A 17,857-nucleotide genomic window follows, 5' to 3' on the forward strand; every position below is an offset into this window, starting at 1 on the left:
CTTTATTTTAAAGTGTATTTTGTCTGATATGAGAATTGCTACTCCAGCTTTCTTTTGATTTCCATTTGCATGGAATATCTTTTTCCATCCCCTCACTTTCAGTCTGTACGTGTCCCTAGGTCTGAAGTGGGTCTCTTGTAGACAGCATCTATATGGGTCTTGTTTTTGTATCCATTCAGCAAGCTTGTGTCTTTTGGTTGGAGCATTTAATCCATTTACGTTTAAGGTAATTATCGATATGTATGTTCCTATGACCATGTTCTTAATTGTTTTGAGTTTGTTTTTGTAGGTCCTTTTCTTCTCTTGTGTCTCCCACTTAGAGAAGTTCCTTTATCATTTGTTGTAGAGCTGGTTTAGTGGTGCCGAATTCTCTTAGCTTTTGCTTGTCTGTAAAGCTTTTGATTTCTCCATCAAATCTGAATGAGATCCTTGTAGAGTAATCTTGGTTGTAGGTTCTTTACTTTCATCACCTTAAGTATATCATGCCACTCCCTTGTGGCTTGTAGAGTTTCTGCTGAAAAATCAGCTGTTGACCTTATGGGAATTCCCTTATATGTTATTTGTCGTTTTTCCCTTGCTGCTTTCAGTAATTTTTCTTTGTCTTTAATTTTTGCCAATTTGATTACTGTGTGTCTTGGTGTGTTTCTCCTTGGGTTTATCCTGTATGGGACTCGCTGTGCTTCCTGGACTTGGGTGGCTATTTCTTTTCCCCTGTTAGGGAAATTTTCAACTATAATCTCTTCAAATATTTTCTCAGGTCCTCTCTCTCTCTCTTCTCCTTCTGGGACCCCTATAATGCGAATGTTGTTGCGTTTAATGTTGTCCCAGAGGTCTCTTAGGCTGTCTTCATTTCTTTTCATTGTTTTTTCTTTATTCTGTTCCGCAGCAGTGTATTCCACCCTTCTGTCTTCCAGGTCACTTATCCGTTCTTCTGCCTCAGTTATTCTGCTATTGATTCCTTCTAGTGTAGTTTTCATTTCAGTTATTGTATTGTTCATCTCTGTTTGTTTGTTCTTTAATTCTTCTAGGTCTTTGTTAAACATTTCTTGCATCTTCTCGATCTTTGCCTCCAGTCCTTTTCTGAGGTCCTGGATCATCTTCACTATCATTATTCTGAATTCTTTTTTTGGAAGGTTGCCTATCTCCACTTCATTTAGTTGTTTTTCTGGGGTTTTATCTTGTTCCTTCATCTGGTACATAGCCCTCTGCCTTTTCATCTTGTCTTTCTGTGAATGTGGTTTTTGTTCCACAGGCTGCATGATTATAGTTCTTGCTTCTGCTGCCTGCCCTCTGGTGGGTGAGGCTATCTCAAAATAATTTTATTTGATAGCTTACTTGACGTGAATCAGAGCGAAGACTAATATGTCTTTGATTCCTTTTCCTGTCCTATTGTCTAGCTTCTGTGGACACCTTAGAATAATTTGTTATAGTTCCTTATTTGGTTTAGTCTCTCTTTGCCTGTCTGTTGACTCATTAAAGACACTAAATACACACACACTCTATATACACTATATACTGGATAGTGTATGCACACAGCCAGATGCCCTATAGACATACATGTGTGCTATATTGCCCATACATGATCATACACATCCATACTCTGCATATGCATAGTTAGCATTTTATTGTGTGTTTTAAATTTAAGGGCTTTTACTTTTTTTTTTAAGATTCTGTTATATTTTGTTTAGAAAGACAAATCTAAAATCTGGATATTCTTTAAGAATATTTACTTATGGAGCCTAACTCAGTCACATAGTCTAATATAATACTATTCATTCAACATTCAAAATGTTTATTGAATACTTGCTATATGTTATGCATTATTGTAGGCACTGGGAATGCTGCAGTATACAAAGTAAAGTCTCTTCCAGTTTATTAATTTACAGTAGAATATGAACAGCTCCCTTCCCTCTCTTCCCCAATTTGAACTTAACATTGAAATAACAACCTCTTTTGTATGTTTGTACATCTTCCTAATTATAGTGTACATTTAAATTTGTTTAGTTTCCTGGTAAAATTGGAAAGTTGTGTTTTTTTCTCCTCTTCGAAAGCAATAAGGAAACTATAATTTAGACTGCATGACTTCTGGGAAAGTTTCTACAAGGTGCATTCTTTCCTAGTTCTCAGTTGTCATTCTCATCCCTGAATTGTTTTAGCACTTCATATGTATTCTCTTTTTAGCAATTGGGTTACAAAGTCCTTGAATTATTTAGTCAAAAACATATAATACCCACTCTAAAAATAGTTTATTAGACCCTCTATCAAAAAGACCTACCATATACCTATGTATACCTTTTTTGTTTTTTTCCCCAACTGTTAAGTGACAACTGTATGTTTGAGTGAGAATCCCCTGACCTGAATGTTAGTTTTTGTAAGTTATATCTCCTGGGCTGGCAGGTGTCCTCAGAGAGGAGTCCTCTGGTTTCTTGTCTGAGAAGTATTAAGGCCTGATTTTGGCTTTCTGGGATCCAAAGGAAAGAAAAGAGTTTGTAGTCTCATCTTTTAATATGTGGGGATTTGCTGATTCCTCTGTTTTCTTTCATTGGTGTCCTTTACCCCTGTACTTAGCTAGGCCTGATGGCCAGAGTCAGTCTAGTTAAAACTTTCATTAGAGAAATCTCCAGTGTTTTGCTAGAGTGGGTAGTTTTTTTTGTTGGGGAGAATTGGCTTTTTTTTTTTTTTTACCCAAGAACATGGTATGTCCTTTCATTTATTTAGATCTTCTTTTATGTCCTTAAGTAAGAGTTTATAGTTTTCCCTTGATCTTATGCTTATTAAGTTTATTCTTGAATATTTTATGGTTTCTGCCTCTCATTAATATAGTTTTTTCTGTTTTCTTTCCTAGATGCTTATTGATAAAGACTATTTGTTGTATAAGCAGTCACCTTATTTGACAATTGAGTAATTTTTACCTACTCCCATTTAGGTTTTCAAAGTACATAGACAGTTCCATCCTTAGCAAAAGGAAATGGTTTTATCTCTCCTTTTCCAGTATTTATGAAAGTAGAAATAACATTCCTGTGTCATTTTATTTTTGTCTTATTGAGGTTAGTAGACAGAACCTCTGAGACAATGTTGAATAATAATGTGGACTGCAAGTATCCCTGTTTAGCTTTTGATTTTAATTGTAATGGCTTTTAAATTAAGAGAATACTTATTGTCAGTTTTAGATAAATAGCTTTTATTGTTCTAAAGTTGCTTCTTTGAGTTTCTGTTTCTGTTTAATGTTTTTATTATGCCTGCTGAATTTTATTGCATGCCTTTTCAGAACCCACCTATTAATGATTGTGTGCCTTTTATTAATTTGTCAGTGTAGTGAATTAAATTGATATATTGTAGTTTTAAAATTCTTTAATTTCGTAATTCCTTAAGTTCCTGGAATAAATTATTTTTGGTTAGAGTGTGTTATTCTTTTGATACATTATTGGTTTCTATTTGCTGACATTTGTAATATTTGTATTTGTTTTCACAAGTTATATTGGTTTTTGGTTTTGATTTTGTTGATATCTGTCAGATTTTGATTAAAGTTTTTTGCTGGCTTCCTTGAATTGGAGAGCTTTTTGGAACTGGAATAGTTTCAGATTGGAATAATCTGTTATTTTTCTGATCAGCAACAAAGGCAATTGACTTGCTCTTTGAACTGTGCTGGGGGCAGGTGGAGAGTATTGGCTGCTAGATACTCATTGACTTTTTTTAAAGCAGAAAACAGTTCTAAGATACATTTTATTGTCTGATTTTTTTTTTTTTTTTTGAGTCAAAGGCACACATGCACAAATCCCAGAGAGGTTCTTTTCTTGTGGCTGATTTACAAAAATGACCATCCATGTTAATCTGGGCTAAACAGTATTGTGGTCAAGATGAAGGCTGTAGGGCCCAGGAAAGGAAATCCACAAGTTGCTTGACCGTTAGGTTTGTCAGGAGCCAGCAGGTGGCAGCAGTTCAACACACAGGTTTATAGAGGCATTACACTTCTAAGTCAGTCTAACTTGTGGTTTACAATTGTTAATTTTAGAGAAATGTCAATTGGGAGGAAGTACAGTTAGGAAGTAGAAAATTCCTTAGGAAAGAAAAATAAATTGTGTTTTAAAATTTGGTTCTTTATTATTTTGTCATTTTATTATGATATTAGGGCTTATTTTAAAGTAATGTGTTCTGTTTCTTAATATTTACGGAATTAATTTTGTCCTAATTTATTTTTCCGTTTATCTGAAAAACTCATGTTTTTGCTACTAGAGAAGAGCGTCATCTTGTGGTGTCTCTTTAAATTGCATGTAAAGATGGAGAGGAGAGTTACTGGATTCCATTTGAAGCATGCATTTGTGAGGTTGCTTGTTAGTCCAGCTCAGTTGTATGCCAGTATGTTCTTATCTAGACCTGAATCTAGCTTATTTTCTACAGCTGAATTTATTAATAGGGAGTCAGTAATTTACCTGGTTAAAGAAAAACGAGTGGAGTAAGTTCTTGGAACTGTGTGTGCTTAATGCATTATTGAAAGCTTTGTGGTACATAAAGACGTTACTCAGTCAAATTGCAATTAATTTAAAACACCCTTCCTTAAAGCTTTAGCGCAAAAAAAAAAAAAAAGGGTGGGGGCAGAAAAAGGAAGACTTTTTTTTTCTTCCAAATAAAATTAATAGTTATTAGTGATAAAAGCCTTTCTCCAGAAAAAGATCACTCCCTTTTAAAAGGGCAAATTTTTAAATGTCAGTGTCTAATAATACTAGTAAATGGCATCCGTATTTAATTTAGCTTGACCAGTTTTTTGAGTAGTGTTTTCTGTAAATGTACATGTATTAGAAAAATGCTTTGTCAGTTCAGAGCTTGTCTCCTTGTAGCTGTAACTAAGAGATCCCCAAATGGTTTTGAGATGTTTTCATAAATATGTACAGTTTATGAAAACAGTACTTATTTACTGTTTAGTGTCATTTATATACAATATGTGGACATTGAGATTTTTGTATTATGTTTTGTTGACTCAGGAATCTAATTAAAATACTGCGTAATATATTAGCCTGAAAGAAAAACTGAATATGGTAGTTTCGTTCATATTAGGGGTTTTTTTTTGGCGGGATGGGGAGTTATTCTATAAGTTGCATTGAGTTCTGGGGTATCATTTGTTTAGAAAACCTTGAGAATTGGTTTCTTCTCAAGAAAGTGTGGAATACAGGAAAGACCAGCTTTTGGAGTGTGGTCAAACAAGATTTGACTATTGGCCCTGCCATTTTCTAGCAGTGGAATTCCAGGCAAATTATTTAATCTTTTTGAACAGAGTTCTTTATCTTCTTAAAGTGGGATAATAATTTCAACTTCATAGGGTTTGGAAATAATTAAATGAGATGGCAAAAAGTCAAAGCACTTATTTAATACAATACTGTACATTGTAGTCATTCAATAAGTGCTCCATTTATCAATGAAATTTTAAGTCTTTTGCAATTCACCTGTGAAATGTTAGAATGATTTTCAACAGCTTTGAACATAGTTACGTTAATTTTTTTTTTGACTGGAGGAAGAAAATGATTGGGTGGGACCAGGACATTATAGATGCACATTACATAAAGCTTTATTATTAGGACACTGTAAAACTGTTATTGAAGGTTATTCAGAAATAACTTAGTACTGTAATTTACACAAGAAAATATTTTATTGGTACAGTCCATTTAAAATTAAAATGTACTCTTTGAGAATTAGGTTTCAAAAATCAGGAACATTTAGGTTCTTTCACATAAACTATCATATAACTTTGAGATACTGTATGTTTTCTTTTGAATTTTAATTTAATTTTGGCCTCACATTTATAGACTTGAATATCTTAATCATTCTACTAGATATTGCACTCATTTATCTGATAATTAGATACCTAGCAATCTCAGTTATATGGAACCTTGTATTTAAAAGAAGATGGCTTAAAGCCACCTTTATAATTGAATATGAAATGAAGAATAGTGGCTTCCTAATAATGCTTCCCTAGATTAGACATAGTGAAGAGCATGTAATGGAGGAGACCACTAGAAACTTTTACTTTGAAACAACTATTCTGAGGAAGAAGTTCCATTTTATTTTATCTTATTCACATCCTTTAATTATGTATATCACATGTAAATTATTCAATATGGAAAAAAAACAGTCAAGCAATGTATTTGAAGCAGTAATGGAAAATTCTTCTTTACCCCCAATCTCCCTTACCACCAGTTGCACTTTGATCTCATTTTCCTAATAGTAAACGCTATTAACAGAATAGCACGTGTCTGTCTACAGCTTACTCTGTGCTGTCATATCGCAGTGTTTGTTTCAACGTACATGGATTTATACATATTCTGCATCTTTTTTCCCGGTTATTATCTTGGTGATCTTTTTGATGTATTGTAAATCTACTTCAGTATATTTAACAGTTATTTGGTATTCCAAAGGATGATTATTCCACAGTTAACCATTCCTCTGCCAATGCTCTCCAGACAATGATGCCAGGTACACATCTATAGTTGAACACATTGGATTTATTACTTTTTGCAGCAGAGGAGAATGCATACCATGTGGAACCATAGGGTATCTCAGAAGATGTTAGAAAGGACTTATTGTAGGATTGAGCTTATATTAGATGATTTGGGGGGAGGATTTAAGAGACTGGGGCTTTGCTCTGGATTGGATACTGTCAGGAAACTGGATAATTCCATGATGGATATCTTAATAAGTCTTATCCAGAAGGAGGGAAGAAGACTGGGCCAAGGCTCAAGCTGTGGTTAGTAATAGTGGCATGGATTAGGGTCCTGTTTGTAGCTTTGGCAATGTACATGTTTTATCTGTGTTCAGGTACCATTACAGGGTGATGCTGTTTTTGTCTTGTTCTGTTATGGTGACAGAGGTCACACAGCGGCCTTGTCTGATGACAGTGTTCTGTGAAGTTGTTTATATTCATCAGGAGAACATAGCTGTTAGTGTCACCAGCTCATAGCAAAACCAAGGCCTAGCTGATACTACCAGGCTAGCACTGGGATGCCAAGGGCTGCTATTTTCTTACTTACTGTTGATAAACAGCTAGGTTGTATCTTAGTTTTTATTGACACAACTTTTCATTTTCATCGTTAAAATAAACATTCTCGTTATATGGATCTTAGTGTACATGTGCAAGTATTCTTATAATATAAATTCCTAGAAGTGGAATTATATTAAATGGTATATAATGCATCATAAAATTTGATTTATAATCATTGCTGAAAGCCTATACTTATTTCTGTTCCCACCAACAGGGCACCTTAGCCAAGAATAGACATTAACAGTCTGAGATTTTTTTTTTCTGGCTAATAGAGATATCTTATTATTTTAATCATATATTTTTTTTACTAGTGAGTTTGAGCATTTTGCTCATTTTTTTAAAGCAATAGTTTTCCTGTTCATATTCTTTTCCCATTAAAAAAATTTTAATAACCTTGTCTTTCTTGTTGAGTTTTAAGGGTACTTCGTATGTTATAGATATTTGTACTGCTTTATATTTGTGGCAAGTATTTCTCTCCCTACCTCCTATATGTCTTTTATTTACATAGGAAGGCTTTCTCCACCTTGAGATTATTAAAACATTATTAATCTTCTAGCACAGTTATTTTACTTTTCCCTTAAGACATTTATTTTATTAATCTATCTGGAGTAAGGAATATTTTTGTGTAATTTTTTCCCTAAAGATCCCTAGTGTTCCACTATCATTTGTTGACCAGTCCATTTCCTTCACAATAATTGGAAATACCACATCATGTTCTAAATGCCTACGTAGACATCAGCCTGCAGTAAAATTTCTCTTACTTGCCCTTCACTTAACTAACTGGGTTAACTGATATTCTCTATTCTCTTTGAATAACATACTGACTCAAGACCACGGTAAGCTTAATGTTTATTGCCAGTAGGCTACTCAGTACTATGCTGTTACAATTCTGTTTCTGTTAGTTTAGCTTTACATCACTAATACCGAGATTTTGTCATTCTAAAAACTTTATGCCAGCTGTGTTTGTCGTTGCATTTTCATTATTTAATGCAATATTATGTAAATCAGTAAAATATGAGTACAGAAAGAAGGAAAGTTGCTGTTTTAAAGAAAATTGCATGCTTTAGAAAGAAACAGTGGGTCACTAAAAAACTTGAGGCTAATAAGGACATAGTTTACTTAAATTTTTTTAATATGTACATATATTGACCTAAACAGTTCTAGGAGTAGAGAATGAAATACATGAATCAAGGATTATTTTTGTACTGCAGGAAAACCTGTTAACTAAAAACTAAAACAACAATAAAAAATTAATTGAGGGCTTCCCTGGTGGCGCAGTGGTTAAGAATCTGCCTGCCAATGCAGGGGACACGGGTTCGAGCCCTGGTGCGGGAAGATGGCACATGCCGTGGAGCAACTAGGCCCGTGAGCCACAACTACTGAGCCTGCGCGTCTGGAACCTGTGCTCCACAACGGGAGAGGCCGTGATAGTGAGAGACCCGCACACCGCGATGAAGAGTGGCCCCCGCTTGCCACAACTAGAGAAAGCCCTCGCACAGAAACGAAGACCCAGCACAGCCAAAACTAAACGAATTAATTAATTTTTAAAAAATTAATTGAATTGAATACAGTTTGGTGTATGAGAGGAAGTTTATTTTCTCAGTTGTAGCCCTTTTTATATATTTTCTTGTAAAACATTTTAATGATGTGTAATCCATCTTACAACTTTATATTGTAAGGACATATACATGATAAAAATGTGTCAACAAAAACCCAAGCTGTTAATAACATAATACAGCATTTTCATACCACAGGAATGTCCGTGTAGGCGTTTAGAACATGATGCAGTATTTCCAATTAGTTAAAAATACTGATCATTAATTTTAAACTTAGAAGAATGAAGACTAGATTACTGCATTGTATTAGTTTTCTGCCATATTGCTATGTAACAACTTACTTCAGAGCTTAGTGACTTGAAACAAATGTTTGTCATCTCACAGTTTCAGTGAGATATCAGAGTGGCTTAGCTGGGTGGTTCTGTTCCAGGGTTTCTCAAGAGAATGTAGCCAAGGTGTCAGCCAAGACTGCAGTGATCTGAAGGCTTTACTAGGGCTAAAGTGTACACTCCCAAAATGATTCACTCACAGGGTGCTGGTTTTTGTCAGGAGCCCTCACTTCCTCCTCATGTGTGTCTGCCATGTGCAATCCAAGAGAAAGCAAGATAGAAGATGTAAAGTCTTTTATGACCGAGTCCGAGAAGTCACATACCGTCGCTTTTATTTCTTCGAAGTGAGTCAGTGGGACAGCTCACACTGAAAGGCAGGGAAATTAGGCACCTACTCTTGAAGAGGAGCGTAACCAGTGCACTGAAGATATTTATTCTGTGTGTGTATGGGTCACGGAGAGGGCGGGATTCATTTATAATGTTTTGCTTCTTTTTAGGACACTGCCTTAGGAAAACCACGAGAGGTGTTTCGACTTCCTACAGATTTGATAGCATATGACAATCGCCTTTGCGCATCCATGCATTTCACATCTTCTACTTGGGTTACCTTGTCAGATGGAACTGGAAGATTGTATCTCATTGGAACGGGTGAACGTGGAAATAGTGCTTCTGAAAAATGGGAGGTGAGGTTTTTTTTTTTTCTTTAGACTTAGCAAAGTCTGGAAAGTATATTCAAATTAGATCTTAATGATTTTGAAATAACACTTTTTTAGGGATAGTTTACATGTGACCTCTTGATTTTTATAATATATAATGTTTTGGATATCTTTTTAAGTTAAATTATAAAATGTATACCTTTTATGAAACTGATATATTAGCTATTCCTGTTTTGATCTGGGGTGCGTGCAGTTGTCAAGAATTGCATTTGCTTTTCAGCAAATACCTATTGAGTGTTTTATAAGTGTAAAGCAGTACACTAAGCAATGATGCTGCCACCTTCTTCTTCTTGAAGAGTTGGCCAGAAAATTGCATTGTCATGTCTTTTCTCCTCTACTCTTGTTTTATTTGCTGGTATGTTTAAGGGCCCAGCACACTGCTGCACCACTCTGCTAACTGTCTGGTATGTTTAAACTGGTCAAATAGTAACTATACCAGAGTATTCCCAACGTAGAAAAATATACTGTAGAATAAATAACTATAGTTACGTACCAGTCTCCAAGATGTCATTTTTACTTCAGTTTTTTAAAAACAATGTAACAGACTTAAATCTGAGGGGCAGGTGTTAGGATTTTAATAGTAATAAATATGGAATTATTTTCTCTAGAGCCACAGTTTTTGAAGGTAGAGAAGAATGACACTGAGTTGTGCTAATAAGTACAATGTGATATTGCTACTGTCTAAATCTCAGCAGGTGGCCTTTCGTTCTGGGTAGCTAAAGCGATATGAATTTAATATTTTACATCTTATAAAATATTTTTATCAGACCAATAGGTGCCTACAAAGACCAGGCTTTAATTATTTGAGAAAAACCAAGAAGGCCTTAGTGGTTTACCTTTCTTACTAAGTTATACCAAATGCTATACTTCCAAATTGTAGTATGTTCAAAAAACTAAACAAAAAACACAGTAAATTATCAGAACAACAATAGCCTGTTTATAGGGGGCCTTTGTAGTCACAGTTTCAAATAGTTATTGGACATTGTGACATTTTCTGTTCTGGCCTCCAGTAATAACTTTTTTTTTTTTTTTTTTCCTTGCTGAGGCAATGTGGTATATAGCACAGCTACCTGAAATAGTTGGAAGGAATTTGGAGAATGATGGGCAGGAGAGATATGAATGAGAATTTATCTGTTATCAAGCCGTGTGGATTCTGTTGGTTTTCAGTAGTAAGAAACACACTGACCTTGTTCACCTTCAGATTAAAAATAACACCACATATTCCACCAGAAGGAAATTCATATGGGTTTATATTTCATTTGGTTTTTGCTGTGTATATCTCCTTGGCACATATTAGGCCTTCAATAATATTTTGTAAATGAATTCAAAATTTAAATTCACTCCACATCCTCTTCAGTATTTGTACTATCATAATGAAATCAACACTCTCTGGGGAGGTGGGGGGAGTGGGAAAGGGATGGGACTTGGGCATTACTGAGGTGGGAGGAATACTGAGGGATATTGGTCGCTTTGAGAGAAATAACTCAGTAGAGTTTCGAGACTTTGGGGGAATTCGTGTAAGAGAGGAGGCTAAAAGTGAGCGTGACGGGGGCATGGTAGGGCCTAAGGGGGCCAAGCAGGCGTGGTGGTGATGACTCAAATGTAGAAAGAGAAATAAAAGAAGGCAAGGAAGACTGCCTGTTTCCAAATGTGTGGCCTCTAATGTGATGGGGGTGCTATATATCAACAATATCACAGTTGATTTGCTAGGTTTGTTCAGAAGACTGGAAACTTCAGCCTAAGAATTTTTAAGAGTCCAGACATCTACTCCTGTGGTCTCATGAGAGAGAAAGAAGAGAAGGAAATAGTAAACTGGCTACTTGTGCTTGGCAGAACTTTCAATTTTTTCTCCCTGTGGTTTATTTCTTGTCCCCCAAACAAAAGCAGAACCCAGTCAACCAACTATAAAAAACCATGTCTGTCATCTCTGTTTTGAGTATTTGAGGTGTTTTTGGTTTTTTATCCCTGCTTATGGAAGACTTTAGAATGGATTTCAAAGCTCTACTATTCGAATAATTTTGGCAGAGTTGCTCAAACATAAAGAGAAAATGATGACGTTAAAGCACACTTTTTTTAAAATTTTCTTTTACTTTTTTTTTTGCGGTACGCGGGCCTCTCACTGCTGTGGCCTCTCCCGTTGCGGAGCACAGGCTCCGGACGTGCAGGCCCAGTGGCCATGGCTCATGGGCCCAGCCGCTCCGCAGCACGTGAGATCCTCCCGGACCAGGGCACGAGCCCGTGTCCCCTGCATCGGCAGGCGGACTCTCAACCACTGCACCACCAGGGAAGCCTTTCTTTTATTTTTTATTGAAGTATAGTTAACTTACAATGTTTTGTTAGTTTCTGGTATACAGCAAAGTGATTCAGTTTTACATATATATATTCTTTTTCATATTCTTTTCCATTATAGTTTATTACAAGATACTGAATATGTTCCCTATGCTATACAGTAGGATCTTGTTGTTTATCTGTTTTATATATAGTAGTTTGAATCTGCTAATCCCAAACTCCTAATTTATCCCTCTTCCCCTTTGGTAGCCGTAAGTTTGTTTTCTGAGTCTGAGTCTGTTTCTGTTTTGTAAGTTCATCTGTATCATATTTTAGATTCCACATATAAGTGATGTCATATGGTATTTGTCTGACTTACTTCACTTAGTATGATATTCTCTAGGTCCATCCATGTTGCTGCAGATGGCATTATTTCATTCTTTTTTATGGCTGAGTAGTATTCCATTGTAGGTATACCACATCTTCTTTATCCATTCATCTGTCAATTGACATTTAGATTGCTTCCATGTCTTGGCTATTGTAAATAGTGCTGCTGTGAACATTGGGGTAAAGCACATTTTTCTTTATAAGGCTTTCAGGTAGGAGCTGATATGAGGGGATTCCAGATAATGGGTTTAAAAAGAATAAAAAAGCTAATTTTTGTCTCAGATTAGTATTCAGCTATTTATTTTTTCATTTATTTGAAAAGCTTGTTTAGAAATTAGTCTTAAAACCTCTCCTATTTGGTATTTAATAAAAATATAATAGTCTTTTAGATTATGTGTTTGTCTTATAAAAAGAATTTGATAAGATTTTGTGTGTCTTTGCATAATGCTTTGATTCGCTTTTTAAAAAGGAGCTTCAGTATTTAAATAGAGTTGGTGGAATTATACCTTTTAAATGTAAGTGGGCTCTTTTGTTTTTGAAGAACAAGAAAGTTTTTGTGATTTGTTCTCTAATTCCTTTGACTCTTACCTTTGTAAATTTCCAGAAAACAAAGACAAACAAACCAAACCAAAAACAAAAGGAAAAAGCATACACACACCCACTCACAAATACACACGAACTGTATTCAGAAACTAAGAGGAAGAAAGCAGAAATAAATCAGAGATGAGACAGGGGAAGAGATGCAGTAATGCATGTTGACTTGCTCATGTCCTGTACAGAACATTCTTTAAATTTGACAGTTCTTTTCTAGAAGATTGCTTTTAATTCCCTTTCTCCTTTAGATGCTGTTTGGATGCCCTGTTGTTTTCTTTGTTTTTAAGCCAAGAGTACTGATCAGTTTTTTCTGTTAAACAATTAGGTATTTTCCAAAAGTTCTTTCTTCAAGCAATATGATTTAAACTTGTACGCTTTATTTAAGGGCTTTTTTCATTTTTGTATCCTTGTAGTAAATATGGATGGTATCCGAGTTATTTGTTGGATTGTCAGAATTCTGTATATTTCCTCTGTGCCGTATACATTCATCTGATACATTTTTGTGAGTGGCATCTTTTTTCTTTTTTGTAGATTATGTTTAATGAAGAGCTTGGAAATCCTTTTATCATAATTCACAGTATCTCATTGCTGAAAGCTGAAGAACATTCGATAGCTACCCTGCTTCTTCGAATAGAGAAAGAGGAATTGGATATGAAAGGAAGTGGTTTCTATGTTTCCTTGGAGTGGGTCACTATTAATAAGAAAAGTAAAGGTAAAACAACAAAAATCTGATCTCTCTGTAGTGGTTGCCGTAATTTAGTAGGTTTTGAAATGCAAAGAAGTTCCTGTAAATGCTATTTGCTTTTTCTTAGGCACTGTGTTATGATTCTGGTACCTGCCACCCGGTGGAATGAATATTTATACATAGTTTCTCCTTAGGTATGGATTATAAAAAAATAATAATGTGTTTCCATAGTCAGATGTGCCTTTTTGTGTAAAAGGAGACACTATTACATAATTTTGGAATAATTTAAGTGTATATTTTTAATATATACAAAAGTATATGTTAATATGTGTATGTGTATGTACACACACACACACACACACACACACACACACACACAGACACAAGATTTGTTCTTCGAAATATTTAATGTAATTTGTTTTTTCTTTCCAGTGTTGTAGTTTTATCTCTGGAGGAACACAGTAACTGAAAACTTTAGATTACGTGTTAGAAAGTTTCTGTAAAGGGCTAGATGGTAACCATTTGACTTATATCATAACTACTCAACTATGATGTTGTGGTGCAAGAGCAGCCATAGATGAATGCATAAATGAATGAGTAAGGCTGTATTCTGGTGTTTATGGACACTGACATTTGAATTTTATAAAATTTTTACATGTATTTAAATATTCTTTTGATTTTTTGTGATTTAAAAATATAAAATTCATTCTTTGGCTCACAACTTTCTTTTCTTAATATCTCAGTTCCTCTTGTCCCTGAATTACTAACATAATTGTGTTACTTTTTATTTTCCCTGAACATTACAGAGCAGTGTTATATTTCTAAACTCTTTTGAGTGGAACATTTGATGTTATATTTTATGGTCAAGTAAGTTTGAAAATGTGGGCATACGATATCTCCATTTCACATTAAGCATATTCAAGTTTCTAGAAATTTTGAGTAGAAAAAATTTAATTTTGACCCAGCATTTCCCAACTCATTTAGCCATGGAATAATTCACTTGAGACCTACTGTTTTCTGTCCCACACGTGTTGGGAAAAACCATCCAGTAAAATATACAGTGTCTAAGTTTGGGTCTTTAGAGGAAGCTAGGACTCTTTGCTGTGCATGTACCTGTGGAGGAAAAATAGGAGTTTTTATTTCATTCATGAAATGAAAAGTCTATTCCTAAATATGTATGAAGTGAATGTGTGAATGTAGGTGAGGATTTAGAGAAAAAACACTGACAGATGTTTTAGAACAAATTGTATTATTATGTATGTATATGTGTTACTATGTGTAACTCATGACATTGAGTTATGATTTTTGACTGTTCATTATGAAGCTTACAAGCACTACCCACTGTAATAAAAATTTGTTACCCACAGTAACAATATAAGTAAAGGTACGGACTCAACTGAAATGTTTGGGTACTTTTTAAAGCAAAAAACAAAGACAAAAACCCCTTATTTTCATAGAATAAATTCAGTTAATTTACCAGAAACTCAGAATACAGTTAATTGTTTATATCTTAAAAATTCCAAGTACAGTTATTTATATTTGGTTATAGTAGGCAGATAGATCTATATCTGAGTGTGTATAAAAATCATTTCTGCCATAAACATATTTCATTTAAAAAAAGACCCTTATCAGTAGCTAGAATGGGAAGAAAATAGTCCACACCACACTTTTTCTGGTATCATCAGTTTGTAGCTTTTTTCAGAAGACACTTATCATATACTGGCTGAGAAAGTAGACAGGCTGTAGTCAAGGAACGGGTAGTTTTTTTCAGAGGTTGATGTTTCAGGTAAGGCAGTCACTTTTATGATTTAGAGCACTGCTCTCCAATAGAAATTTTTCCAAAATGGATGTGTTTATATGTGAGCCACTCAATGTGATAGCAGGTAGCCATGTGTGGCTTTTGAGCACTTGAAGTGTGGCTAGTGTGACTGAGGCATTGAATTTCAAATTTTACTTAATTTTAATTAAATAGCTACTCTGGCCAGTGGCTACCACTTGGACACCACAATCTAGAACAAATTTCATCAGACCCAGTATTTTTTTTTTAACATCTTTATTGGAGTATAATTGCTTTACAATGGTGTGTTAATTTCTGCTTTATATCAAAGTGAATCAGCTATACATATACATATATCCCCATATCTCCTCCCTCTTGCATCTCCCTCCCACCCTCTAGGTGGTCACAAAGCACCAAGCTGATCTCCCTGTGCTACACGGCTGCTTCCCACTAGCTATCGGTTTTACATTTGGTATTATATATATGTCCATGCCACTCTCTAACTTCATCCCAGCTTACCCTTCGCCCTCCCCATGTCCTCAAGTCCAGTCTCTATGTCTGCATCTTTATTCCTGTCCTGCCCCTAGGTTCATGAGAACCATTTACTTTTTATTCCATATATATGTGTTAGCATACAATATTTGTTTTTCTCTTTCTGACTTATTTCACGCGGTATGACAGACTTTAGGTCCATCGACCTCACTACAAATAACTCAGTTTCGTTTCTTTTTATGGCTGAGTAATATTCCATTGTATATATGTGCCACATCTTCTTTATCCATTCATCTGTCAGTGGACACTTAGGTTGCTTCCATGTCCTGGCTGTTGTAAACAGAGCTGCAGTGAACATTGTGGTACATGCCTCTTTTTGAATTATGGTTTTCTCAGGGTATATGCCCAGTAGTGGGATTGCTGGGTCGTATGGTAGTTCTATTTTTAGTTTTTTAAGGGACCTCCATACTGTTCTCCATAGTGGCTGTATCAATTTTACAGTCCCACCAGCAGTGCAAGAGGGTTCCCTTTTCTCTACACCCTCTCCAGCATTTATTGTTTGTAGATTTTTTGATGATGGCCATTCTGACTGGTGTGAGGTGATACCTCATTGTAGCTTTGATTTGCATTTCTCTAATGATTAGTGATGTTGAGCATCCTTTCATATGTTTGTTGGCAGTCTGTATATCTTCTTTGGAAAAATGTCTGTTTAGGTCTTCTGCCCATTTTTTGATTGGGTTGTTTGTTTTTTTAATATTGAGCTGCATGAGCTGGTAAATTTTGGAGATTAATCCTTTGTCAGTTGTTTCATTAGCAAATATTTTCTCCCATTCTGAGGGTTGTCTTTTCATCTTGTTGATGGTTTCCTTTGCTGTGCAAAAGCTTTTAAGTTTCATTAGGTCCCATTTGTTTATTTTTGTTTTTATTTCCATTTCTCTAGGAGGTGCAGACCCAGTATTTTAAAATAGGGATTTATTTACAGAATATTAGGTTGTAAGTTTTTTTATCCTTTTTAAAAAAGATACCTAATAGTGTGCTTTTTAATAGTACATTTAAAATATTTAGTTTAAATTAGAATTAATATACAAATATATTCAAATATTTTTATTATATAGTTTTTTATTTGTAATTTTTTTGTTCTAAAATGCTTTATTTTCTTACAGATAAAAAAAAATATGAAATTACTAAGCGTAATATTCTCCGTGGAAAGTCAGTGCCCCATTATGCCGCTATTGAGCCCAATGGGAATGGTCTAATGATTGTCTCTTACAAGTCCTTCACATTTGTTCAAGTTGGTCAAAATCTTGAAGAAAGTAAGGATGAAGACATGTCAGAGAAAATCAAAGGTAATTTTACTTCGAATATCCATAGAGCTCCTGTGTAAAATATATCTGATTTGTCCTCCCAGCTAGGTTATGAGTTTTACCAGGTCAAGATAGGTGCTTAATTTTTCTTTATTTTCCTTTATATTTCCCAGAATGGTCTTTTATAAAATATACCACCTAAGTAGTGTGAACTGTTCAATTTAATACTTTTGTAATTACCAAAAATGTTTTTAAAACCTATATATTATCTTACCTGACTAGATATTTAATAAATACTTATTGAATGAATAAACAAATACTAATGTCTACTTGTTGGTGTTTGAAAATCCAGCATATTAGTATTGTCAATAATAATTTTTAAAAATAAGCTAACCTCTGTTCATTATAGGTGTCCTAATTACATGTTCTTATCTTTCATACTAAACTGAAAGAAGGTTCCTTGGGGGTAGAATCACTAAGTTTTCTCAGTGTTGCATTCATTCATGAATGCATGAGTGAATGAATGAAGGTAATGTTTTAGAATGAAAAGAGTAAAAAGGTCTTTCAGGAGAAATTTATATTTGTATACAAAGAGTACATATTCTTTAAAAGTATTCCAGAGAACATTTTTCTATAATCATTACTGTTTATATTTCTGGTATTTATAGCCAGGGACTAGTATATTTTACTTAACAGAGATTTTCACAATATTTAACAAT

General features: G+C 34.6%; 1 protein-coding gene across 3 annotated transcripts in view; it reads left to right on the forward strand.

Annotated features, from left to right (window-relative positions):
• NUDCD1 (NudC domain containing 1) overlaps positions 1–17,857 on the forward strand; it is an 88,049-nt gene that overhangs the window by 18,350 nt on the left and 51,842 nt on the right. For 2 of the 3 annotated variants that reach the window (XM_022584579.3, XM_022584580.3), the window contains exons 3-5: positions 9,413–9,598; positions 13,412–13,592; positions 16,998–17,180. In XM_022584579.3, coding sequence (XP_022440287.1) covers positions 9,413–9,598; positions 13,412–13,592; positions 16,998–17,180 — 550 coding nt within the window. Of the gene's footprint in view, positions 1–8,613; positions 9,260–9,412; positions 9,599–13,411; positions 13,593–16,997; positions 17,181–17,857 lie in introns of those variants that run through there. The other variant, XM_089898813.1, reaches the window with a different exon arrangement.

The sequence above is a fragment of the Delphinapterus leucas genome, chromosome 17 (genome assembly GCF_059928025.1).
Source record: "Delphinapterus leucas isolate spDelLeu-1000000601 "Yukka" chromosome 17, BTC_Dleu_Yukka2, whole genome shotgun sequence".
Taxonomy (NCBI): domain Eukaryota; kingdom Metazoa; phylum Chordata; class Mammalia; order Artiodactyla; family Monodontidae; genus Delphinapterus; species Delphinapterus leucas.